The sequence below is a fragment of the Dipodomys spectabilis genome, unplaced genomic scaffold (genome assembly GCF_019054845.1).
Source record: "Dipodomys spectabilis isolate Male_0828 unplaced genomic scaffold, ASM1905484v1 ptg000017l, whole genome shotgun sequence".
Taxonomy (NCBI): Eukaryota; Metazoa; Chordata; class Mammalia; order Rodentia; family Heteromyidae; genus Dipodomys; species Dipodomys spectabilis.
In genome coordinates, this window is record NW_024870694.1 from 8922487 (window position 1) to 8949417 (window position 26931).

The following is a 26931-nucleotide window of genomic DNA, read 5'->3' on the forward strand; positions in this document are numbered from 1 at the left end:
GGGATCTGGGCTGGCTCCTTACCCCCTCCCCACCTCTCACCTCAGCAGAGGTAATCTCCACACTGGCCTGCCCTCTACCTGCTCTAGCATACCAAGGAAAGCAGAAACATCCATATGCGCACGTCTAAACTAGGTTGTATTTGAGCCTGAATCATGAGGATTTTTTTTTAAGTGAGAAGGCTTATTTGATTGGCCAGAAAGTGGGCCACGTTTATTTCAATTCAGGGCCCCCAAGTGGAAAGACATTGAGTATCTTTGTTTTGTGAACCAGGTGACAAACATGCTGGTCATTTTCTCTCTGGTAAACTTTTAGGCCAGAAATCTGTGTCTAACTTAGGAACTGTTTCTAGTCTCACTGTCACATTCATTGACCGGGCTGATGTTTGGGAGACAGCCTTTAGATATATAAGCCCCATCTGAGTGATCCGGTGACATGTTTTGTCTTCCTGATGGTTTGCATTTACCACTGACCTTTGTCAATATATGGATTGCATATAAAATCTATTAATTTGTCACCTTGTATCCTGTCTGTCCCAACTGTTGGTGGGGCCTTGACTGCTTATTCCCCCGGCCTTGATTCCTGTCTTCTCACAGCCAGTCATCACCAAAATGGTAGCCTATAAGCATCTGCTTTCTGGGGGACTCGGGCTAAGGCCTGATTAACAGTATATTTTTACAATCTGGTTGGGATGAAATGAAGACTTCTGAACTTCTTTAAAGATTCAGCATCCTTAAGCATCTGTGAGCTACTCACTTTACTGCATATAGGGCTTGAGCTCCACAACAGGCTGTGCTACATAATTTGTTTCAAAACAAAACAAGGCTTGAGGGTGTGGTTCTGGTAGTAGAATGCTTGTCTCACGAGCAGAAGGCCCTGTGTTCAAACCCTGTACTGCCGAAAATATGAAAACAATGTCCTCGGCATTTCATGAATACAGTCTGCCTTGTTTATTATTTTGAGACAGGCTATCCCTGTTGTTCAAACTGGCCAAGATGGCATTGAACTCATGATCCTTCTGCCTCAGCCTCCGGAGGTATGTACCACCACATCCAATTTAGATTATATTCTTGTGGTGTTTCTATTTCCCACATGCCTATTGCCAGCTCAAAGTTTGAGTTCTTTAAATTGTGTCTGATACCCAGAAATCTGTTAATTAATAGGAGCTAGGTTCTGAATAATCATAAGTGTGTCCTTGTTTTTCTGAAGGTTATGATCTAGCTGACTTTCCCAGCTCTGTCATTCTAAACCCTACCATCTAGCAAATCAGTGTTTTACAAATGTGGTCCAATGATGCCCAGCATTGAATTACCTGTGGCACCTGTTCATCCCAAACTTTAAGAGACCCAGGGGTGAGGCAATTTATATATGTGTCCCAGATGATGTGAGCATATCACCTTAAGAGAAGTGCTGCAATAGAAGGAAGATGCAGAAGTAACCAATCAGCCCATGTTCCCTGGCCCAGTGGTAAAACCCAACTTAGACTAGAAGCTGAATTTATGAGGGAAGCCATTGTCCAGTCCCCAGTACTGGATGCTTGTAATGAATGTCAGGCCATGCTCACAGAAGAACCAAGAGCCCTGTCCCCTCATGCCATTCATGTCACAAATAGCTGCAGAGGTGTTCAAGGAGTCAGAGTTAGAGAACCTGAGTTCACCATTAGGCAACTCACAGTAACAGGGTTTTAGTGATTTAAACAACAACAACAACTTCCTGAAACAATAATAGCTTTAAAAACAATCAATAGCTGCATTCTTTGATCCTGTGATTCCACTTTGGGAAATTACTCCTAAAGATACAATTTACAACTGCACACATGTATATTGCAGAACTGACTATAATAGCAAAGATCTTTGTGATCTTTGTGATGCCCATCATGATAGAAATGGTGAAACAGATCATGGTATATCCATACAAGGAGGAAACTGGACATACTGTAATGGAAATGACTCCAAGATATTTAAGAAAGAAAAGTGTAGAACATACATATAATAGGTGACCACTGTATATATGAAAGGAACAGTGAGATTCCATGTTATATATATATTCATAAAGAAATGCCAACTGGGTACTTGTGGCTCATGCCTGTAATCCTAGCTACTCAGGAGGCTGAGATCTGAGGATACAGTTTAAAGCTAGCCCAGGCAGTTAAGTCAGTGAGACTCTTACCTTCAATTAACCACCAAGAAGCTGGAAGTGGAGCTATGGCTCAAGTGATAGAGTGCTAGCCTTGAGCACAAAAGCTCAAGGACAGCACCCAGGCCCTGAGGTTAAGCCCCAGGATTGGCACAAAAAAAAAAACAAAAAAGAAAAAGAAAGACTAGACCCATGAATGAGTCACCTGTGAATAACGAAAGCAGAGATGAACGCTGAGCAGGGATGGGAGAGGGCTATTCACTCTATATGTGGTAATACTTTGGGGCTTGGAACTGTGTGAGTGAATTACACAATTAATAATACAATAAACTGAAAACAAAGCATTTATTGTGGCGCTCTGCCCAAGCAATCTGGCTCTGGTTCTCTATGTGTGATCATCCTGATGTCCCAGGTGGAGTGCCACGTGGAAGAAGTTGGAATGCCGCCTGCCTAGGGTTGGACATGGCACTGAAAACCAGAGACAATTTCTGCTGCCTAACGGGCCCGTGGGAGGGCATGCTGTGGAGGTTCCTATGGAGTCAAAGCTGCCACCACAGCTTCTGTGAATTGCTTCCTCCACTGTGCCCAGGGCAGCATCAGAAAGGAGACATCAGCTGTTCCTGACTCACGAAGGAGGAGTGGTGGTAGCGGTCCCGGGCTGCGAAGTCTGTGTTCTCCTGGGTGAGCTGAGTCATCTCCATGTCAACCCTGGCCAGGGACGGTGCCAAGATGATCTGCTCCTGGGGGGGCCGCACACTCCTTCAGTGAGACAGGACAAGTAAGAAGGGCTCAACAGTGGATGCCGGTCAGCTCTGGACACACATCATCGCACCCGTGCCACAGGTGCTTGTTAAAATCGGGAATCAGTTACTGAGACCTACATGTGCCAAAGTCTGTGATCTCAGAGTGGGAGAAACGGAGTATCAAGGCAAGGAGAGAGAAGTAGAAAACTATAAAACTGTACCTCATGATAGGAGATACCCACAAAAGGGAGTTTTTCCCTTTCAAATGGCATTATTTGGGGGCTTTATGGTGTGGCTTTGCCTTTTTGGTCAAATGAAATAAACAGAATGAATTGCAAAATTTAATTCCCAGTACTGGTACACATGGGTGCGTGCATGCACACGCATGCACACACGCACACACAATTCATTGGAAAGCAAGTTGAATGAGGAATGATTTCTAGAGAGCTAAGATTTACTTAGCAAGTAGCTAAGTGGAAAAGTGCAAACATTTTGGATGCTAAAGTAGCCTTAAGACAAAGAGTGAGTCCCAGTATAGATTCCATTGTCCCTGCAGTCTCTGCACATGACTGGAATACACTGGTAAAGACAAATATTAGGGATACATGAGTCACATTGGAATAAGGAAAGCTCAGGCCAACACCCAAGGAAGCTACAGAAAGAAGATAGATCTGGTCCCAGACCTGTCCCTCATTAATGCAATAAGTGGCTTCCAGAAAACTCTTCATCTCCAGTGCCTCACTTTCTCAGATCCCTTCCAGGCCTACAGCTTATGTCTTGTCCTTAAGTCTTTCTCTGAGGCATGGGTTGCCTCTTAAAATCTTTAAGAGAATCAGTTATCAGTGACTCAAGCCTGCAATCCTAGCTACTTAGAGGGCAGAGATTGGAGAGGGTAGTTGAAAGCCAGCCTGAGTATAAAATTTGCAAGGTTCCGTCTCGATCAATGGCTGGGTACAGTGGCGAGCACCTGTCATTCCAGACACAAAGGCAAGCACTTATAAGAGGATCACAATCCAGGCTACCTGGGTATAAAGCAAGACCCCATCTAGAAGATATCCAACACAGAAAGGGCTGACACAGCAGCTCAAGAGGTAGAGTACCTGCTGAGCAAGTATGAGGCCCTGAGTTCAAACCCCAGTAACTCCACCACCATCAAAATCAGCTATTGTGCTCATACTAAGGTTTAGTTGTTTGAATCAGGAGTATATTTGAAAGTTGTAAAAAAGTAGAAATCTAATGGTACAACTGTGTTAATAAAAAGTTTCTAAAACAGGAACTTCAACTGATTTACTGAAAAATGTCTGTCTATATTGAAGTTTGGATCACATGTCTCAGGTAGTATGGCCATTTGTTGAGACTATACCTAAATTACTTAGATTGAGAGTCCTAAAAATGGAATTAACTGCTATATGGGTTGAGCTTTCAAAAAGTGAAATGACCAAACTCCCATACCAATTAATCAGCATATTTTTGTTGTTGTTGTTTTGTTTTGTTTTTGTGCTAGTTTTTGTTTGTGCCAGTCCTGGGGCTTGAACTCAGAGTCTGGGTGCTATCCTTGAGCTTTTTTACTCAAGACTAGCACTCTACCACTAGAGCCACAGCTCCACTTCCAGCTTTTTGGTGGTTATTTATGTACATAAGAGTCTCAAGGACTTTCCTGCCCAGGCTAGCTTCGGACCATGATCCTCAGATCTCAGCCTCTTGGGGTAATTAGGATTACAAGCATGAGCCAACCATGCCTGGTTAACATATATGTTTTTTTACCAATGCTTTTTTGGGGAGGAAGCATTAACACTGATTCAAGGAGTAGGGTTGAGACAGGTCTTCCTGTGTCTGCCAGGATAGCCTAGAATTCCCTGCTTCAGCTTAAGTACTAGGATTGTAGGTATATCCTACCAATTTGGGTTTAATTTTTTTAATAGGTGAGATCATATACCCTCTGATTTCAGGGAAATGATATACAGTATTTCATTTTCTACCATGGCTTAAGAATTTTCATCTGGGAATTTCTAGGGCTTCAGGAAAGAAAGTCTTGAGAAGGGTTAAGGTCACTTAGTAACTGGCAGCTGCACATGTAACAGAACATATATAGGACAAATGTTCTGCTCAAACGCATTACTACCTTTTTCCCCTTGGTTTTGAAGGACATTTGGAGCTACTGTGGGGGTAAAATCTCAACACTACAAGACAGAAAAGAAAGCTAGGGTTTCTAAAACGAGTCACCATAAGCTGGTTCTTTCTCCTCCTGATAAAGCATCATAAAGTAAGAAGCAAGTTCGATGCCGACTTAGCCAAGGCTCTACCACCTACTCCATTAGCTCAGAGCCTGATATTGTACTGTGAGCAGTGTGGACTAATTTCGTTGCAACTGAAGGACTTGTCTTGCCTAAGAATGTTCTCATCCTACTCTAGTCTTCCTTCTACATAGCACTACAATGAATCTGGAGGTGAAATCCCAGGAACTCAGTTACCAAGGAAAGAACAGTGGCCAACCAAGGTCTATTTTTAGATTGCGTAGCCAGAAATGACTAAAGATGTTCTTGCAAACCAGATACCTCCAAATATCACCATATTCTATTTTCAGCTCAAAAATTGCAGTCATCTTCTATGGAATATATTTCCACTGAAACCGTACTTTCCCTCAGGAGTAGATTGTGGGGACAAGAAACTGGTGTGGGTGTGCCATCACCTGTACCACCAGCCTCAGTCCTCAGCCAGAATGAGAGGCAGAGAGGCCACCCCTACCTAGCCAAAGCAGACAACAGGAAAGGAGTTCTCCTCCCACGCCACAGCGCATTCCTGGCCCTCAGCTCTCCAACTCCTTCCCTATAAATTTCTGCAGCTCTGCTAATTCTTCTTCATCATTCCAGGTTCCAGACTTTGGTTTCTTATACCAACTTGAACAGATTAGCAGTGCTGTACAGAATGGAGAATTGTTATTTAATGAGGATAGAGTTTCAGCTTGAGAAAATGCAAAGGTTCTGGAGGTGAGTGGTATAATGTGATTGCACTTAATACCACTAAACAGATACCTAAAGACACATTTTTATGACACACATTTTTATGTTATGTGTATTTTATCACAATTTAAAATATGAGGGGGGGGGGAAGAAGGCTGGGGATGTGGCTTACTGATAGAGTGCTTCTCTAGCATGCATGCAGCCCTGGGTTCGATTCTTTAGTACGACATGAACAGAAAAAGCCGGAAGTGGTGCTGTGGCTCAAATAGTAGAGTGCTAGTCTTGAGCAAAAGCAGCTCCATGACAGTGCCCAGGTCCTAACTTCAAGCCCCAAGACTGGAGGGGAAAAAAAGCAACCATACAGTATGAGAGGGAGAAGGATTTTAAACTGACACCTGGGATCATTGGAAAAGGGTGTCATAGCAATGTCTGGATATAATAGATGAAAGTTTTGACAAGTGCAAACAAGACAGCTAGAGTTTTAAAAAGCAAACCAACAGAATAAAACCAAATAAACCCTTGGTTGGACTCTGCCTGGATCTGCCCAGCCTGAAGCTTTGGCACTTCATTGATGTTGAAAGGACAATAGTATGAGTAATTCTCCAGAATCCCAAAGCCTTCAGAGTTAAGGAAGTGTACCAGTGGTTCATACCTGGCTACTTGGGAGGCTGAGATTGGGAGGATCATGGTTTGAGACCAGCCTGGGCAGAAAAATTCACAAGACATCATCACAGAGATTGGTGATGAACACCTGTTATCTTAGCTATGATAGAAAGCCTAAAGTTGGTGGATCTCAGCTTAGGTGCATTTCCAGACAGGAAGTAAGACCTTATCTCAAAAACACCAAACCAACAGTGCCAAAACATGGCCAGAGGTGTGGCTCAAGGGTAAAATATCTGTCTAGCAAATATGAGGTCCAGAATTCAAACTCCAGTATTGCAGAGAAAGAATGAATGAAAGAAAGAGATGGTGGGAGGGAAAGAGGGAGGGAGGGAGGGAGGGAAGAAGGAAGGAAGGAAGGAAGGAAGGAAGAGAGGGAGGGAGGAAGGGAGGAAGGGAGAGAGAGAAGAAAAGAAAGAAAAAGAAAGGAAGGAAGGAAGAAAAGAAAAGAGAGAAGAAGGAGGAAAGACTAGGGCCACATGAAGCACTGCCTTCTCTGTGAGGCTCTCTGTGTATTTGAACATGGACATTCCACAGCAATCCTCCAGGGTTTCTATTTTATTTCTGTACTTAGCCTCTGCACTGATGCCAATACAGTGATGTCAACTTCCTCTAACTTGAGACAGAAAAATTGGTTCTGGTCTTACATTTCATGGGCCTTAACCTTGCATATGATTAGGTATTGACATTAATGTGTCTTAGGCTGGTGACGCTCTTGACCTGGGACTGGAGCAATCAGATTCTACACAAAGCCTCACTCATGATGACTAAGGACAAGAAGGGAAGCAGAAATGAGCCAGAAGAAGCTTTGATGAACTAAAGCTGGGCAGGGGTGTGGTGGAAGGCAGTAAAGAGCAAAAAGTGAGCTTCCGGGAAGTTTTCCCTTGTAAGTTCCCACACCACAGTTGAGGCCCAAGGCTATCTGGGAATGGCACTCCTCCACACTTCCCAGGACTCTAGGACACTCATCCATATGGGAACCTGCACCAGGTTGGCACAAACCTGCAGGAAGGGATCAGAAGAGACTTCATCCATTGGAAAAAACTGAAGTTGGAAGCTGATCCTGAAGAAGGGACATAAGAATAAATGTTTATGAAAGCTCTACATAGGCACCAGAAATGCAGTTAGGATAGGACAAATGTATGAACTTAGCACACACCTAAGTAGACACACACATGTGCATGCACACATAATACACACAAAGAATAAGTACACATTTTTTAAATGTTCCAATGTAATGAAACAATATTCATTGTGACATTCCCTGACTGTTTACCAAGTACCTTGTATCCATTTGTAGTTCCCCAAAACTGTTTATTTAATTTGCCAGTACAAGGACCTGAACTCAAGGCCTCGAGCTCTTGCTGTGATACACTATTGTTTGAGCCATGATTTCATTTCCATTATTTTACTGCTTTGTTGTTGTTGGTGGTGGTGGTGGTGGTCGTGGGGCTTGAACTCTAGGCCTGGGCACTGTCCCTTAGCTCTTTAGCTCAAGGCAAGCACTCTACCACTTGAGCCACAGTGTCACTTCTGGTTTTCTGGTGGTTAATTGGAGATAAGAGGCTGAGTTCTAAGAATTGAAGTTCAAAGCCAGCCCAGACAGACAAATCCAGTACATGGCTGTACTGTTTGTTTGTTTGTTTTTGGAAATAAGACCCTCATGGATTTGTCTGTCTGGGCTGGCTTTGAACTTCAATTCTTAGAACTCAGCCTCCTGAGTAACTAGAATTATAGACTAGAATAATGAGCTACCAGAGCCCAGCCAAAAAAAAATTTTCATTCCAAAAATCTCAAGAAAGTGACTGAATAAAGTATAAAGAAAAGACTTCTATCTTAGGAATTCAAAATAATTTGATGGTATTAATTCTTAGATTCACAACTGTATTGAACACATAGTATTAAATCCTCCACTGGACACTGGACCACAGGCTCCAAGAGGAGGAACATGGCTTTTTTCATCCTTGTAAATAAACCTCACAGGAAGTAAGTTTTCAACAGTATTAAGCCAACCAAATAGTTCAACATGTAGAAATGTTGGAGCTGAAGTTTAAAATGAGGTTGTTGTTTATACTGGCCAAACAATCCTAATATCAGGCTTGCTGATTTGAATAGAATTTATTAATTTTAAAAAACCCATATCTTCTAAAAAAAACCACCTCACACAATAGCTTTAGAAAAAAGAAATATAATTTTAGAAAATATTTTCTCTAAATTATACACACATATAGCTTAAAAAAACTGATTGGAATTGGGTATTGACTCATTCCTGTATTCTTAGCTACTCAGGAGGCTGAGATCTGAAGATCAAAATTAGAAGCCAGTCAAGGCAGGAAAGACTGTAAAATTCCTCTCTCCAATTAACCGGCAAAAAGCAGCAAGTAGAGGCTGGGAAGGTGGCTCAGTGGTAGAGTGCTTGCCATGCATGCATGAGGACGTGGGTTTGATTCCTCAGTATTACATAAACAGAAAAAGCTGGAAGTGGTGCTGTGGGCTCAAGTAGTAGAACACTAGCCTTGAGCTGAAGAGTGAGAAACAGTGCCCAGGTCCAGAGTTCAAGCCCCATGACTGGCAAAAACAAAAAACACCCCCCCCCCCAAAAAAAAAACCCAGCAAAGTAGAGCTGTAGCTCAAGTAGTAGAGACTTGAGTGGAGAAAAAAAAAACAAACTGAGGGACAGTGTCCAGGCCTAAGTTCAAGCCCCAAGACAAGCATAAATAAATAAATAAATACGGCTGGGAATGTGGCTTAGTGGTAGAATTCTTGCCTAGCATGCATGAAGCCCTGGGTACAATTCATTAGTACCATGTAAACTGAAAAAGACAAGAGAAGTGGTGCTGTGGCTCAAGTGGTAGAGTGATAGCCTTGAGCGAAAAGAAGCTCAAGAAGTGCCCAGACCCTGAGTTCAAGCCCCAGGACTGAAAAAAAAAAAAGAAAAAGAAAATGATTTGATCATATTCAACATTTGAATTAAATAGCATTAAAGAAGTTGATGCTAGCTAGCATCTTGGCTAACAACAAGTGTATACAGCTGACATGTTTACTCAATTTCATTCAAGGTTCTTATTGTTAAAGGGGACATGAATTTTATATTTGTATTAGTATCTGCAATAGCAAAGAAAAGATTTCTAATATATTTAGAAAATCAATCTGTCAGAAACCAGAAAGTAAAATGTACATTAAAATGTAACATTTTTACTGACTAATTCTATTTAGATTCTAAATTATCTAAATCTTAGATGAACATTGGTCTGAAATTTGATTTCTTAGTTTCTGGGACTAGGTTTCTGGGAAACATTTAAATTTCTTAAAATCAGGTTATTCCTTAAAAAACCTCAGAAATAAACATTGATGTAATCACTATATCAATTAAAATACATTCAACCCATGAAACTAGCTAGTAGAAGGACTTCCTCCTAGATTACATTTTCCTAAACCATTATTTTCAATTCATGTGGCTTTACGCATTGAAGTAGATTTCCTTCAAACATATACATCAAACTGGTTCTAATTCTGGTATACTTATGATTGTTCTGTTTAATATAATTTTGACTTGAAACGATTTTAAGTGGAAGCACCATAGAACTTTCTCAACTTGGTTCTTTAATGTATTTTTAAAACAGCTCTACTTTAGAGGAAAATATACAACAAATGATGTGCTCTGGTTTGAATGTGTTCCTAAAATTCATGTGTTGAGAACTTAATCCACAATGTAACAATGTTCAAGGCAGAGATTTTTAAATCATTAATCTCTCATGAAGGAATTAATGCTGTTATCCTCGGAGTGGGTCAGTTACCACTGGAGTGAGTTTCTGATCAAAGGATGAGGTTAGCTGGGTGCAGGTGGCTCATGCCTGTAATCCTAACTACTCAGGAGGCTGAGATCTAAGAATCGCAGTTCAAATCCAGCCCAGGCTGGAAAGTTTGTGGATTCTTATCTCCAACAAACCACCAGAAAACCAGAAGTGGCACTGTGGCTCAAGTGGCAGAGCATTTACCTTGAGCTGAAGAGCTCAGGGACAGCACCCATGCCCAGAGTTCAAGCCCCATGACCGACCAAAAACAAACAAACAAAAGGATGAGGTCAGCTCTCTTCTTTCCTTCTCTCTTCTTACCCCTCCCTTTTTCCTTCTCCTTTCTGTTCCTCTTTCTCCCTCTCTCTTCTCCTTTCTCCTTTCCCTCTACCATATGATGCCTTCTTCCCTGTTTTGATGCAGTAGAAAGGCCCTGGTTACAGGCAACCCTTTACTGCCTCCAGACTTGATAGTCACATAAACATGTTGCTTATAAATTACTCAGAAACACCAGAAAAGAGACTAAGCAGTACAGTGACTATTATTTTACTATTTTCTGTATTCTTGATGCGCTGACATTTCAGGCCTTGATTCTAGAGAGTCTAAGTAATTCCCAGATATAGCAAACAACTTATCCAAGGGCATGCCTTCAATGAAAGCATCAATGTATATCAGTACATTGCCCTGATAATCCAGACACAATATCCACAACTTTATTCTCTTTCAAATTCTCACACACCACCTCTTTCCCAGCTCGCTCTCTTTCCAAGCTCTATTTCCCAGCTCTCTTTCCCAGCTCTTTCCCAGGCCTTTCCCAGCTGCGTGGAGTGCCAACCTGGCCTGGTCCCAGCACGTCTACTGAATAAACCTACCCCTTACCTGAAAAAAAAAATTCTCACACACCAAACCAATATTCTCCCTGGTCTAAATCATATGAGGACTGGACAAATAGAGATCATCCCTCTAGTTCAGAGTGTGCCAGAATTATTCCTACTATTCATCCTAACCACACTCAATTTGCCTATTGTTGTTTTGCCAATTTTTTTCCATAAAAACTATGATACTATTTTTCCCCCATTAGCATTCTCTCTCTCCCTCCCACCCTCTCTCTCTCTTTCTTTCTCTCTCTCCCTCCCTTCCCCCCTCTCTCACCAATTTCTCTCTCTCAGTTGTGGGGCTTCAACTCTGGGCATGGACACCATCTCTCTGCAGCTCAAGGCTGGCGCTCTACCACTTGAGCCACAGTCCACTTCTGGTTTTCTGGTGGTTAATTGGAAATAAGAGTCTCACAGACTTTCCTGCCTGGGCTGGCTTTGAACCGTGATCCTCAAATCTCAGCCTCTTGAATAGCTAGGATTACAGTCATGTGCCGCCAGCACCTGACCTGACATTCTCATTTTTTTCTATTTTCTATTTTATTAATTTCTATTCTGACCTTTACTTTGTTTTTGCTTCCTTTTTGGGTTTAATTGTACTTTTTTTTTTGTAGAATCTTAAGTTTAAAGCTGGGACCATTGATTTGAGAACTGTCTTTGATAATTTAAACATTTGATGCTGAGTTAGTTGCATCTCACAATTTTGATATGTTTCATTTTCGTTTTCATTCGTGTAAAAATAACTTGTAATTTAACTTCTTTCACTGAAACATGGGTTACTCAGGGTTTTTTGTTTTTGTTTTTGTTTTTGTCAGTCATGGGGCCTGAGCGCTGTCCCTCAGCTCTTCAGCTCAAGGCTAGCACTCTACCACTTGAGCCACAGTGCCACTTCCAGTTTTCTGGGGGTTTATTGGAAATAAGAGTTTCCTACCCGGGCTGGCTTTGAACAATGATTCTCAGATCTCAGCCTCCTGAGTAGCTAGGATTACAGGTGTGAGCTACCGGTGCCCAATCAGTTATTCAGTTTATTTAGTGTTCTTGGTTGCCTAATTCTTTAGCTTCTATATCTTGGATTTTCCAATATTTTTCTGTTACTTATTTCTAATTATTTCCCTCTTGGGTCAGAGAACTGTTTTATTTTTCAATTGACATGAATACTTTTGAACTTATTGAAACTTTAAAAAATGCTGTAAATTTTCCCTATATTACTTTAAAGAATATATTCTGCTGTTGTTGGGGACAGTGTTCTATAAATATCATCTAGGCCAGGCTTGCTTGCTTGCTGATAGTGTCATTCAAGTCTTGCATAGCCTTACTGGTTTTATTCATCCTTGTATCTACTATTGGGACATAGGCCTTGAAATCTCTGGCTGTAATAATAAACTTTTCTATTTTATTTTGCAGTTTTCTCAGAATTTGCGTCAAGTATTTCAGAGCTCTGTTTTTAAGTATGTGTTAGTATTTCGTAGTCTTCTTGATGAATTTTTCACTTCTGTTAATGAATTTTTCATTTCATCTATATAAAATGATTCTCTTTATCTGAAGATTTCTCTGAAGTCTGTTCTATGTTAATGCAACCAAGCCAGGCACCAGTGGCTCACATCTGTAATCCTAGCTACTCAGGAGGCTAAGATCTGAGGATCAAGGTTCAAAGTTAGCTGTGGCAGGGAAGTTTGTGAGACCCTTATTTCCAATAAACTACTCAGAACAAGCTGGAAGTGGTGCTGTGGCTCAAGTGACAGAGCACTATCCTTGAGCCCAAAGAAGCTCAGGAACTTCATCCAGACCCCGAGTTCAAGCCTCAGGATGGAAAACAAAACAAAACAAAACAGCCACTCTAGCTTTCTTCTAATTGGTGCTAGTTTGGTATATGTTTTTAAAATTCTTTTTTTTTAAAACTGTTTATGTGTTTATATTTTTAAAAGAACTTTATTGAAGGGTGCTGGTGGCTCATGCTTGTAATCCTAGCTATTCAGGATGCTGAGATCTGAGGATCACAGTTCAAAGCCAGCCTGGGCAGGAAAGTCCATGAGACTCTTTTTTTTTTTTGTCAGTCCTGGGGCTTGAACTCTGGGCTTGGGCACTGTCCCTCAGCTCTTCAGCTCAAGGATAGCGCTCTACCACTTGAGCCATAGTGCCACTTCCAGTTTTTTCTGCTTATGTGGTGCTGAGGACTCAAACCCAGGGCCTCATGCATGCAAGACAAGCACTCTACCACGGTGCCACCTTCCCAGCCCCTCCATGAGACTCTTATCTCCAATATACCACTAGAAAACCAAAAGTGACACTGTAGCTCAAGAGGTAGTGTGCTCACCTTGAGCTTAAGAGCACCGGGACAGCACCCAAGCCCAGAGTTCAAGCCCCATGACTGACAATAAATAAATAAACAAACAAATAAATAAATAAAACTTTATTGGGCTAGTATGTAGCTCAGAGTTAGAAAGCTTTCCTAGCATGGACAAGACCCTGGGTTTGACCCTCAGGACTGTAAAAATAAATAAATTTGTTGAATTAAGGAGGTTTCTTGTAGGCAACAGGTAGTTGGATTATACTTGTGTGTGTTTGTGTGTATGTATGTGGGGGGGTTAATTGGAGATAAGAGTCTCATGGACTTTCTTGCTCAGGTTGGCTTCAAACAGTGATCTTCAGAACTCAGCCTCCTGAGTAACTAGGATCACAGATGTGAGCCACTGGTGCCTGATGGGTTACCTGATAAACTTTGCCATTTAGCTGGGTGTGATTATACTACCTATATTAAATCTGATATGGTGAGGTTCATATAGCCATCTTTCTTTATCTAGCATAATGACATATTCCTTTTAGTCTGACTTGCTTTGGTGGTCCAAGGCAGTTGGACTGCACATTCATGGTCAGTGTGGGCTATATATCAAAACAAAAGGAACAACAATAGCAGCTCATCTTTCCTTCTCCCCTCATCCCTCTGTCATGTATGTGTGTTTTTGTGTGTGTTTCAGACAAGGACTTGCTGTGTGTAGGCCAGCTGATCTAAAACTCATTGTGTAGCTCAAGCTAGTGTCAAACACATGATCCTTCTGCCTCCATTTTCCAAGGCTAGAATTACATACGTGCACCACTATGGCCTGCCTCTATTTGTTTTGTGTTTGTTCCAAATATCCATTATTATTTTTACTCTTTTTCTACCTTATTTTGGTTGGAGTATTTTTTTTCTTTCACTTAATTTCTTTGATTGGCTTATTGGCTATAATTCTTCACTATGTCCTTTAGCGGTTATGTTAGGGTTTACATTCTATAAATCTTAAATTGACCATAATCTACCTTCAAGTAATACATTATTTCACAAATATAATTAGAAACTTAAAGTAGGATAGCTCATTTCAACCATATTTTTCTTTCCTCTTGGCCCTGTGCTATTGTTGTCATTCATTTTACTACTAGATGTCTTACAACCTTATGATAACCTGTTATTTTTCATTTATAACTATTTAGGTGTATATTATATTTCTCTTCTTAGCATATAAGTTACTTAAAAATGTGATTCATACCTCTGTCATCATTGGCACTTACATGGTGTTCAAAACAAAAAATTTCAAAAAAAAGACAGAGAAAAAAGGAAATGATGGAAAAATTGTTCAGCCGCTTACCAAGGTGAAGCCCTGGACTGGCTTGGCCAATGTAGAAATACACAATGGCAGCAACACCCATGCTGATCAGGGTATAGACCCACTGAGTCACAAACATGATGAGAAGGGACCCAACAGCCTGTGGAAACACATAGGACGCACAAGTCACCTAATGGTTTCCCACAAGGTAAACATGATAGAAGACTATGGCCCTAAAAAACAAAATATCTCTCCTCAACTTCTACTCTGTGTTAAGGTCTGTATAACTGAAGTTCAATCATAAACCTCATGTAAGCATGTATTTGGTAAGACACTCTCTGCAAGTAACTTTAACCAAAACTACTTAACAGCAGGTCTGATGGGCTCATACTTATAATCCTAACTACTCAAGAGGACACTGAGATCTGAGGATCACAGTTCAAAGTCAGCTTAGGCAGGCAAGTCTGTGAGACTCTTACTCCAATTAACCACCCAAAAATCAGAAGTAAAGCTGTGGCTGAAGGTAGTAGAGCACTAACCTTGAGCAAAAAAGCTTAGGGACAGCACCCAAACCCTGAGTTCAAGCCCCACAACCACCGCTACCACCACCACCACCACCACCAAAGTATCTAATAAGCAGATAATTTAGCCTATGTCCTTATCAAACTCTCTTCTATAAGCAACAGATTAGCATGAAATTTGGTAACCCAAAGGTTATCAGATACAATTACTTAAGAAATAAGTAAGATTATAATAAGAGGTTTATTAAATGTTAATTTTAACAGATGTTGTCTCATTTAAATTCTTATCCAGCAGGCAAATCAATCACATTTCTTTTATTTAAGCCCTCTTCCTCATCAAATCACTCATAACAACACTTGAATTATATCTTAATGACAACTGAGGTTGAGATGAAGTTACTCACCCCTAACAGAGAGACCCAGGGGTTGCATATTCTAGTGTAGAAAGAAGTTGATCTCCTCTGGATCTCTTGTTCCTGAAGTCTGGATTTCAGGAAGAAATCTAAAAAATAAATGAGTCAAAGCTTTGATTATCAATTTACTATCAACTTTCTTCTGTTTTTATGAGCAAACACCTATTAGCTCCTCTCTCTGAATTTTGTAATTCAGCCTAAAGACAATTTTTAGCACTTGGTGTCACTGAAGGAAAAACAAAGGGTTTGTGGCCTTCCACCAGCCAGGGATCTGAAAAGAAAGAGCAGAGTAGAGATGAAGTTCCCTGAAAGTCCATGGTCCATCTGTCAGATCTGTTGTTTGTGGGAACTAGATGTTCAGATCTCCCCCTTTTTCATATGAAAGGGAGAAGAATGGTGGAATTAGCCTATGTTCATGGCCCCAGGTGTGACCACTAGAACAAAAGCCCCAACCTGGTTTTTGTCTACTGCAAGGTAGTTTTTAAGCATCATCTAACTCTGAAGGGCAGTTCAGATTAGCCTCATCTCAGGTATAGACCAGATACTAATGAAGGAGGAAGAGGGGGAGAGAAATGCTACTCTGATTTCTCCCTTCAGCAGCTGAAAAGGCTGAGGGAGGGGAAAAACAAGATCTGGCTGCAAACATATACATGCTCTTCAATAAGTTCAGCACATCAGAGCATCTCAAAGCGTGTCATGTTTTATTGGTCTCTGCTTTCTCAGTTTACCCCTGATTCCAGACATGCTCCATCTAACCATGAAAATACACATAGATTGTTTGACAATACGGTCTAATCGCCACAAACACCACTGTGGTGATTCAAACAAATGGTATGTTGGATTAACTTTGCTGTAAGTTTACATATCATTTCAACATTAAACTGTCATAGTGTGTTGCTCAGGAAATAGTGCTGACAGCTTAACTCTCTCCTCTCTAGTACCAAAGACTTGTTTCAGTCAAACTACAATGAATTACACCAACTCCTCTGCTCAGCTTTTTCCACTTCTTTGGGGTCCTGATCCTGTCTTATACAGTATCTTCTTCCCAACTTCATCTGTTTCTGATAGGTTGGACCCTGGAATCCAGCTGAGATCCTCCAGCCTTCTATTTGCTTAACTTCTATTCAGTCCCCAAGTCTCAGCTTATTATCACTTTATCATAAAAATTGTTCCTACCACAAAAATCTAAGTGCTATTGTTAATATTTCCTTGTGCCCATCTCCTTTCTTTTTTTTGGGGGGGGGTCCGATTGTGGGGCCTAAACTCTGGGCTTGGGCACTGTCCTTCAGCTCTTCAGCTCAAGGCTAGTGCTCTACCACCTGAGCCACAGCGCCACTTCCGGCTTCTTTTTCTTTTTGCTTATGTGGTGCTCGGGAATCGAACCCAGGGCCTCATGCATGCAAGGCAAGCGCTCTACCACTGAGCCACCTTCCCAGCCCCTCTCCTTTCTTTCATATCACTTATTGTTATTTGTAGTTCTATATCTATTTATGTATTTCCATGTCTACTGGGTTATATACTTCTAAGGCAACATCCAATATTGGTCTTGAATCTAGAGCTTGGCCTGCAGCTGGCCCTTGCTATGTATTTCTAGTCTAGGTCCTCTGTCTTCTCTGGTCACTGTGGCTTTTTCACCTAACCTCTCCGAAGCACAAAGCCATCAGACTATTTCACACCCTAACTATTACATATAAATATGAAAATATCCCCAAAGCTCATGTACTGGGGGCTCTGACTTCATGAATGGGTGAACTCACTGATGGATTCACAATTTGAAGAGGTCTTCAACTCTGAGTGGGAACTGGCTGGAGAAAGTACATCACTATGGGCGTGCCTTTGAAGAATGTATCATGTGCACTTCCCCTTCCTCTATTTTTTCCTCCCTCTGCTTCCTGTCCACCATGAGGTAAGAAACCTCCACCACATCCTCCTATCACCATGATGTTCCGTGGCCCAGAAGCAATGGAGCCAAGAACTATAGAATAAAACCTCTGAAACTATGAGCCAAAGCATAGTAACAGACAGTCTAACACACAGCCCATTCAGAAGTCCTTTACCAACTTCCTACTTACTCTTGGCTCCACTGGTAAAGATGCTGGTCTCTAATTTGCCATTTTTCTATCACCACCTCATCACCATTATTGTTAACTTTATATAAAGAGCCCACCCAAGGCCCTGCTCTCCAACAATCTTTTCTTTCACTCACCTATTGCCACATCTGAGGGCAGTTATTACCAGTAGCTTCATATGTCCTAAATTGTGACTGTTTAAGTAATCTACTCTCAGCTTGTCACCTCCTTTTCCTTTTAGATTTTTTTGGGGGGGAGCTGGTTGTAGGGCTTGAACTCTGGGTTTGGGCACTGTCCCTGAGCTATTCAGCTCAAGGTGAACGCTCTGCCACTTGAGCCACAGCACCACTTCTGGTTTTCTGGTGGTTAATTGAAGATAAGAGTCTCCCAGACTTTCATGCTCTGTCTGGCTTTGAATTGTGACCTTCAGATCTCAGCCTCCTGCGTAGCTAGGATTATAGGTGTGAGCCACCAGCGCTTGGCCTCCTTTTCCTTTTTTAAAAAACTTAAAAAAAATTCATTTGTGCTGGGGATGTAGCTCAGTGATATAGCACTTGCTTATTATGTTGAAGGCCCTGGATTTAATCCCTAGAACTAAACAAGATCTTTAAGAGAATATGTGCCTCTTCTTTAGGCTCTTTCCATTTCCTCTGCCTGAACTCTGAACTTTATAACTCTTCCTTGACATTGCCCAAGGTAAGTGTCCTAGGGAATTATGAATTTATTCAAATGAAAGGAGACTGCTTAGCTAGGTACTAGTGGCTCACACCTAGAAGCTACTCAGGAGGCTGAGATCTGGAGATCGTGGTTCAAATCCAGTCTGGGAAGAAAAGTTCATGAGACTCCATCTCTAAATAACCAGCAAAAATGCCAGACTGAAAGCATGGCTCAAGTCATGAGCAAGAAAGCCCAATGAGAGCATGAGGCCCTGAGCTTAAGCCCAGTACTACAAAAAAGAAAGGAAGAAAGGAGGGAGCAAGGAAAGGGAAAAAGGAAGGAAGGAGGGAAGGAAAGAAGGAAGGAAGAAAGGGAGGGAAGGAGGGAGGGAGGGAGGGAGGGAGGGAAGGAAGGATGATGGTTCTCTGAATCAATGAATGGAAGAAAGTTCCCTCCTCCCCCCCAGATGGAACACTTTCTGGACTGTTAATAGAAGTGAAAAATAAATTTATATTATGTTTGAGCCGCCCTATTTTAAAAATTATTCATTATAGTAGTTTAGCATACCCTCATTAATATATCCTCAACAAAGTTGGCCTGGAACTCATAGGCCTCCTACCTCAGCCTCCTGTGCTAGGCATGTAGGCTTATGCTACTATACTTGTTTTGCTCATAATCTTGAAGTCTAATCTGATGACATTGTGGCCTCAGGTAGAAACTTCCATGTGTCTCACAATGACTTCCTTCTCCCTTGACTTTCCTCCCTGGACTCCTCTCCTACCTTTTTCTCCATGGCTTGCTGCTTTCTAGTCATCGCTGAACCTCAACCGTTCTTGAAATTGCCAAACCATTTCCAAACTGTGCCATTTACTCTCCCTAGGACTCTATTTTTTTGCAAGGCTAACTGCTTCATAAAATTCAGTTCTCTATTGAAACATTATCTCCCTAGTGGGAAACAGTATAACCTCTTACCCAACTCTGGTCTCTATCCCATTGCCCTGCTGTATAACTCTCCATAATACTAACCTAACAGAAATTACAGTATATATTTTCTTCTTTCTTTTTAAAAAAATTTCTGTAGGTCATGGGGCTTAAACTCAGGGCTGGGTGCTGTCTCTGAGTTTTTTCACTCAAGTCCAGCACTCTACCCCTTAAGCTACAGCGCAACTTCCTATTTTCTTATTTCTTATGTATTTTCTTCTGCTAGAATGTAAGCCCCATGACAGAAAAGATCTCTTATGTTCCTCTTTTGTTCAGCACATTCCTCTAAAACAGTGCCTGGAATGTAGGAGATGTTCATCTACATGACTGAATGAATAAATGAACCTGTACCTCCAAAGAAGTCTTTTTTTTTTTTTCTCTGTCGATTGTGGGGCCTGAACTCTGGGCCTGGGCACTGTGTCTTTCAGCTCTTCAGCTCAAGGCTACAACTTGGAGCCATTTCCTGCTTTTTCTGCTTTTGTGATGCTGAGGAATCGAACCCAGGGCCTCATGCATGCAAGGCAAGCACTCTACCACTGAGCCACCTTCCCAGCGCTCCAAAGAAGTCTTCATCCTCTTAACAGATCTTTACCTTCATCTTATGTCCCTAGCTATGATACTTAGCTTGTTGTAAATCCTAATCTGGAGGGCAAGTATCAGGTTTTATATTCCTAAATGCTAACTGTAGAAAGGATTAAAATAAAACCTGCTGAGATTTATGACTAGTGTGAATAAATGGTTCTATGACTTTATTTTTGAAAAAAACAAAGAAGGAATTCTGTTATTATTACCATTGACCAAATTTTGTCAGTTTAATATACTCAGTCGGTGATTCATTTTTTTCATAAGAGTTATAATAAAAGAGTTACTCTTTTGGTTGTTAAGAACACTATTGGTGGGGCTGGGAAGGTGGCTCAGTGGTAGAGCTCTTGCCTTGCATGCATGAGGCTCTGGGTTCGATTCCTCAGCACCACATAAGCAAAAAGAAAAAAGCCGGAAGTGGCGTTGTGGCTCAAGTGGTAGTGTACTAGCCTTGAGCTGAAGAGCTGAGGGACAGCGCCCAGGCCCAGAATTCAGGCCCCACAACTGGACTCCAACCCCCCCCCCAAAAAAAAACCCACTATTGGCTAAAAACTTGTATTTTGCCTCTCCGAGATTCCTCAAATATTAAGTTAACCCTTTTACAACTTTGATCAATATACAACATGGTCCCTGATTTTCGGATGTTTCCACTTAGGTTTTCCTAGTTTATGAAGGTACATTGAATAGACACTGTACCTCTTAGTGTGGATTCTGATCTTTTCTCAGGCTAGCACCATGTGTCTGATACTTTCTTGTGATGCTGGGCAGTGGCAGAAAGCCACAGCTCTCAGTCACCCACAATCATGAGGACAAATAACTGACATTCCACAGGTCCTCTGTTGCTATGCTATAGTGACCAGTAATTGACATTGTGGCATACCTTCAGTTTGCAAAGGGTTTATTAGGACATAACTCCATCAAAATCAGAAGAGCATCTCTATTATACCTTGTGTGTGTGTGTGTGTGTGTGTGTGTGTGTGTGTGTGTGTGTGTGTGTGTTATCAGAGAAACTTCAGAAGGAGCAGTAGGGTTTGTCTTTCAGGCAACCAATGCACTTTTAGATATGGAAGGAAGAATTCATAAATGGTTTCTTAATGATGTTGCATAGGTAAAACAGGGGCTGGCGATTATTCATAATTCTGAGTAGCTATAGTTCCAATACTCTTACAAACTGACTGAAGGAACTGTTTTCTCTTGAAGGATTTTGCTAGAAGAAGCATGTCTTATACACCTGTTAGGGAAGGGGATAATTTCATATGCTAGAAATACTAGTAACAATCAGGCAATTCACGTTATGAAGCCCATAGTTACAAAACAACCAATAAATAAATAAAGCCAGGCATCACTTATAACAATAAACACAATGCATATTATTGATTTAAGATTCAGGTAAGAAATTTTATGCTAATAAAACATGTGCAGATATAAATATTTCAAGCATGAAGGAGGAATAATCAAACTACATCCATTTTAAAATAATGAATTTAATTGTTTTTTTTGTGTGTGTGTGCCTGTACTGGGGCTTGAACTCAGGGCCTTGCACTCCCACTTGGTTTTTTTTCCTCAAGACTGGCACTCTACTACTTGAGCCATACCCCACTTCCTGCTTTTTGCTAGTTAACTGAAGTTAAGAGTCTCATGAACATTTTTTCCCTGGTTGGCTTTGAATCTTGATCCTCAATCTCAGCCTCCTGAGTAGCTAGAATTACAGGAATGAGCCATCAGCTCCTGGCTGAATTTAAGTAATTTTATACAAATTACTTAAAATCAATATCAAACCATTTCCAAAATCTTCTCCATAGCCGGGTGCCAGTGGCTCATGCCAGTAATCCTAGCTACTGGGATCTGAGGATCCTGGTTCAAAGCCAGACTGGGCAGGAAAATTCCATGAGACTCTTATCTCCAATAAACCACTCAGAAAACTGGAAGTGGTACTGTGGCTCAAGTGGTAGTGTTAACCTTGAGCTGAAGAGCTGAAGGACAGCACCCAGGCCCAGACCAAAAAAAAAAAAAATCCACTCCATAGTTTTAGAAGAATAAATCATTCTAATTAGCATGTAGAAACTGAAGATGTGTGTTGCACAGAATTGTGTTTACAGTCTACATGGTATTTCATCATGTTGATGTTATAATTTGCTTAGCTGCTTTACAGTGATTTCCAAGTCACATACAATGTAACTGTGACAATTGTGTACACACTTCTTGTTTGTTGTTTGGTTTGGGCTTATTTCTTAGAAACAACTCTACCAACTAAATTTTCCACGTCATCTTTATTTCTTGTTACTTTTTTTTTTGGGGGGGGGGTGTTGGTCTTGGCTGTCTTTGAACCATGATCCTCAGATCTCAGCCTCCTGAGTAGCTAGGATTACAGGCGTGAGCCACTGGTGCCAGGCTTCTTGTTATATCTTAAAAGATCACCATGTAGGGGCTAGGGATGTAGGTGAGTCATAAAGGCTTACCTAGTGTGAGCAAAGCCTTGTATTTAATCAGATAGTTGGGGAGTGGGAGATAGTGAGGGTACCAGAAGAATAATAAAGAGAAAAAGAGACAGTGAGAGGGGAAAGCAGGAAGGAGAGAAAAAAAGAGTGCGAGTGAGAGAGAATGAATCATGCTCCAGACAGAATGAACCAAAGGGACTTCAAGCTATGGCAGTGTGAACAGGTCAGGGAACCTCTTCCCTGAATAAGAACAAAATAAGACAAAATAGAAGAAGAAAAAAACTTGGAGGCTCCAGAAATTTAACAGATGAAGACAAGTTGAAATACATTTGCTTTTTAAAAATAGCTGGAGCTGAGGCTAAGAACCCTGAGCTCTCAGGCTGGCTGCCTAGGCTACGTCAAACTTCTTCAGTTGAGAAACAATCAGGTTTGCCCGTACACAACAGGGTAGGAGGAATGACTAGCTTTATAAAATGAATATGCTAAGCAAGGTAGAAAGTGTGTGGGAGAACATTCTTAATTCTTTGCTTTGCTAGTCTAAGTTGTGAACCTAGCTAGAGTGAGCAGTAGTCTGGTCAGAAATTTAATAGGGAGATCCTGGAAATGAGAAAGCTATTGAAGGACCAGATAACCTCACCATAGTTGACTGCATGACCAGCAAACAATGCTCATGACTGGTGATACCTATGAAATCTGACAAGAAACTGAAGTCTAGAAAATCAGAGGACTGCCCAGAACTTTGTGCTTCCCAACCCACCCCCATACCCACAGAAGACAGAAAAAGTCTATGAAATATGGACACATATGGGGCCACCTTCTAGAGAGCTGAGATAAAAGAATTTTATTCATGAGAATTAAACAAACAAACAGCTGGGTGCCGGTGGCTCACGCCTGTAATCCTAACTACTCAGGAGGCTGAGATCTGAGAATCGCAGTTCAAAGCCAGCCCTGGCAGGAAAGCCTGTGAGACTCTTATCTCTAATAAAGCACCAGAAAACCAGAAATGGGACCTTGACTCATGTGGCAGAGCACTAGCCTTGAACCCAAGAGCTGAGGGACAGCACCCACACCCAGCATTCAAGCCTCACGACCAAAACAAAACAAAACACCTGACTGAAGACACCAATAGCCATATTCATCCACCATGGGGGAGATGGATTCCACAGCTAAACCCAGGCAGTTTACAGAAACAAAAACAAGATAAAAATAAAACTTAAAATATACCTCAGAATCAAGAGCTGCTGCAATATATCACATGCATTGTCTAGTTTACAACTAAAAATTACATGACTTGCAAAGAAACCATTCAGACTTAGAAAAAAATAAACATCAACTGGGCTGGGAGTGTGGCTTAGTGGTAGAATGCTTGCCTAGCATGCATGAAGCCCTGGGTTCAATTCCTCAATACCACATAAGCAGAACACACCTGAAGTGGTCTGTGGCTCAAGTGGTAGGGTGTTAGTCTTGAGCAAAAGAAGCCCAGGCCCTGAGTTCAAGCCCCAGGACTGGCCAAAAAACAAAAGTTAGATTTAGCAAACAAAGACATGAAAGCAGCCCTTATAAATATGCTTAGCAAAATAAAGACAAAATATCAATGTCTTGTGACCTTAAAAACAGAAACTATCACTATCAATAGTCCAATTGCTAAGTGCATAGGACCATATATAATGAAGTATATCAACATAAACTCCAAGCACTGGAAACAAGAGACTCTTATTATGTGCTATATGCAGTTATTTCATTTTTTTCTGTTTTAGTTTCCTATACCTTTTGTCTTGTATGTAAATTTATCTGATCTGTGGAAGGGAATCACAGAAACAGCAGGACAAAGGAGGAACTAATGTAACAATGATACTCTCTTGACACTACATTGGAAATGAACGAACATACAACTTGCAGGGAAGAGGACTGTACTCATTACCTTACTTATATAACTGTGACCCCCTGTTCATCATTGTTATAATAAAGATATTTAAAATACCTTAAGAAATAACCACATAGGGCTAGAATGTGGCTTAATGATAGAGTGCTTGCCTAGCATGCATGAAACCCTAGGTTCTATTCCTCAGTACTACATAAACAGAAAAAGCCAGAAGTGGCACTATGTCTCAAGTGGTAGAATGTTAGCTTTGAGGTTCTTAAGCTCAGGGACAGTGCCTAGGCCCTGAATCCAAACCCCAGGACTGGCAAAAAAAAAAAAAAAAAAAAGGAAGAAGAAAAAGAAATAATCCTAAAAAACAGGTCCAATAGGAATGAACCAGCTAATGTTGCTTCCAGCAGGGTGTACTTATTACAGACCTACTATTATCAATTATTAATAACTTAATAGATATGCAATGATATCTTAAAGATGGTTTATTTTCATTTAATTAATACAATAGCCTAGTTCATAACAGCTACTCACAGCAAGTAGAATACATTTTACACTAGGGTTAAGAGTATACATTCTGAAGTCAGAGAGCCCTCTGTTTAAATTCTGTCTTCTATCCTAAGCAAGTGTCCAACTTCTCTAAACCTTTACCTTTATGATCTGTAAAAGTCTAATATCAAATGTGTAACTCTGGGTTTAGAAAAAAATCCATATTAAAGTTTTTTTTGTCAGTGCAAGTCACATAAGACATAATAAATGATGGCTAATTTTAGCTATTAACAATATATAATGCTTTAAATAGAAAAGTTAGTAGGTAGGTATGGCACTTAGACCTGTAATCCTAGCTATCTGAGAGGCAGAGATCCAAGGGTTGAGTTTTGAGGCAAACATGGACATAATAGTTCAAGAGTCTGCATCACACTCAGTGGCTGGTCACGGTGGCATGCACTTATTATCCCAACAATAGAGGATGTACAAACGCTGGGCTGGGTGCTGTGGTGTGCTCCTATCATCCCCAGTGACCCAGAAAAGTACAAGTAGATGGACCATTGTCCAGACTGTCCTGGCATAAAAGTGAGATCCTACCTTGAAAATAACCAATGCAAAAAGGGGTTGTGAGGTGTGGCTTAAGTGGTAGAGCATTTGGCTAGCAAGCTTCAGCATCAGGCCCTGAGTTGAATCCTCAATAGGGGGAGGGGGAGAGAGGTAGACAGGCAGACAGGCAGACAGACAGACAGACAGACAGACAGACACACACACACACACACACACACACACACACACACAGAGAAAGAGAGAAAGTTAAGTTTTTTGAATGGATATGCATGAATCTGGGCACTGACCTTTTCAAATGTAAACTGTACGCATGTCTCCTGAGCTCTTTTTAGAGGAATCTGGGCTCTGACATTCCTGTTTTAAATATATAATATGCTTTGGAAGGTATGCTTTTATCAGTTGTGTTTGTCAGAATAATTGTTTCCTTCTGTGATTCTGTGTTGTACAAACGTTTTTTGTTTCTATTTAATCAGATCCCTATTTTATCTTTCATGAGATCTACAACAGGCAGAAATATCTCTCACACAGCCATTGTAAATAACAAACATGTGTACCTAAGGTATAGAGACTGAAGTTATTTTTTAATCTATTTGCTTTCAAGAATATTTATTCGTTGTGATTCAATTCTTATCATTTGATGACATCTAGTTAGGTTCTTGTAATAGTTTAACTTTCTCATCACTTAATGAACTCATGCTTCAAATTTTTGGCCATATCTATTTAACTGATTATCAGTTTGCCTGGGCTTTGCTGGGTGTTTGCTACTTTCTGTATGCTGAAAGGGCTTTCTTAATGTAACGAAAGGAACGTAAAAAGGATACTTTGTGACCCCAGGCAGCTCACAATCTAGTAACAAAGGGATAGAACTAACATTCATTTTCCTTTGAGACAGACAGACTCCAGACAAATGTGATTTCAATGAAAAACAAGTTGATAGTAGTTGATACTAGTAGCATAAGATGTTACAGTTGCACAGTGGAGGAAACATGGAATCCTCAGAAGAGGTGAACTTTTCAATGCCAGACTTTTCCAAATAGAGACAGGAGGAGGAGGTGAGCCCATCTGAGGGGATAGGACAGGATATGCAAAGGCAGGTAGGACCACAACGTGGTATGTTCAGAGCACTGGTCTAGGCACTCCTGGAATGCATAGTGCATGGCACTGTGAAGAGGCAGGAAACAGTGGGATGGGATGGTGAGAAACTGTATATAGCATACATGGTCTAGACTTTATAGATGGTGGATATTAGAGTCTAGCAAAGGCTTCTGGGCAAGGAAGAAGATCATTCAGTGGGTAGTGGAGAGGGGAGCCAGGTGGAGGAGTCTGGAGATAGGCCAGTAGTTTGAAACTGAGATGATGAAGGTTTGTTCTGAGGTAGAGGCAACAAAGACAGGGAAAAAAGGAATAGTCAACAAGGGTTCTAGTGTTTTTAGTACTGGGCACCTGGGAAGTAAGCATTTTATCAAAGATTGAGATCTGACCAGGTAGTTCTGAAAACCCCCTGAGAAGTTACAAAAAGCATAAACCGGCATACAGAGAAAAGGTAAAAATAAGGCTTGATAGATGGACAGACAACAGTGTTGACAGTCTGAGCTAC

At 41.0% G+C, this 26931-nt stretch overlaps 1 protein-coding gene across 1 annotated transcript in view; it reads right to left on the minus strand.

The window, feature by feature from the left end:
• Positions 1-2725: 2725 nt before the first annotated feature.
• The window catches only part of Slc12a8 (solute carrier family 12 member 8), a 125026-nt gene continuing 100820 nt past the window's right edge, over positions 2726-26931 (minus strand). Inside the window, exons 10-14 of the mRNA XM_042668725.1 lie at positions 23223-23225; positions 15673-15770; positions 14790-14907; positions 7500-7560; positions 2726-2893 (exon numbers count right to left, since the gene is read on the minus strand). Of these exons, the coding sequence (XP_042524659.1) occupies positions 2731-2893; positions 7500-7560; positions 14790-14907; positions 15673-15770; positions 23223-23225 (443 nt within the window). The 3' untranslated portion in view covers positions 2726-2730. The remainder of the gene's footprint in view (positions 2894-7499; positions 7561-14789; positions 14908-15672; positions 15771-23222; positions 23226-26931) is intronic.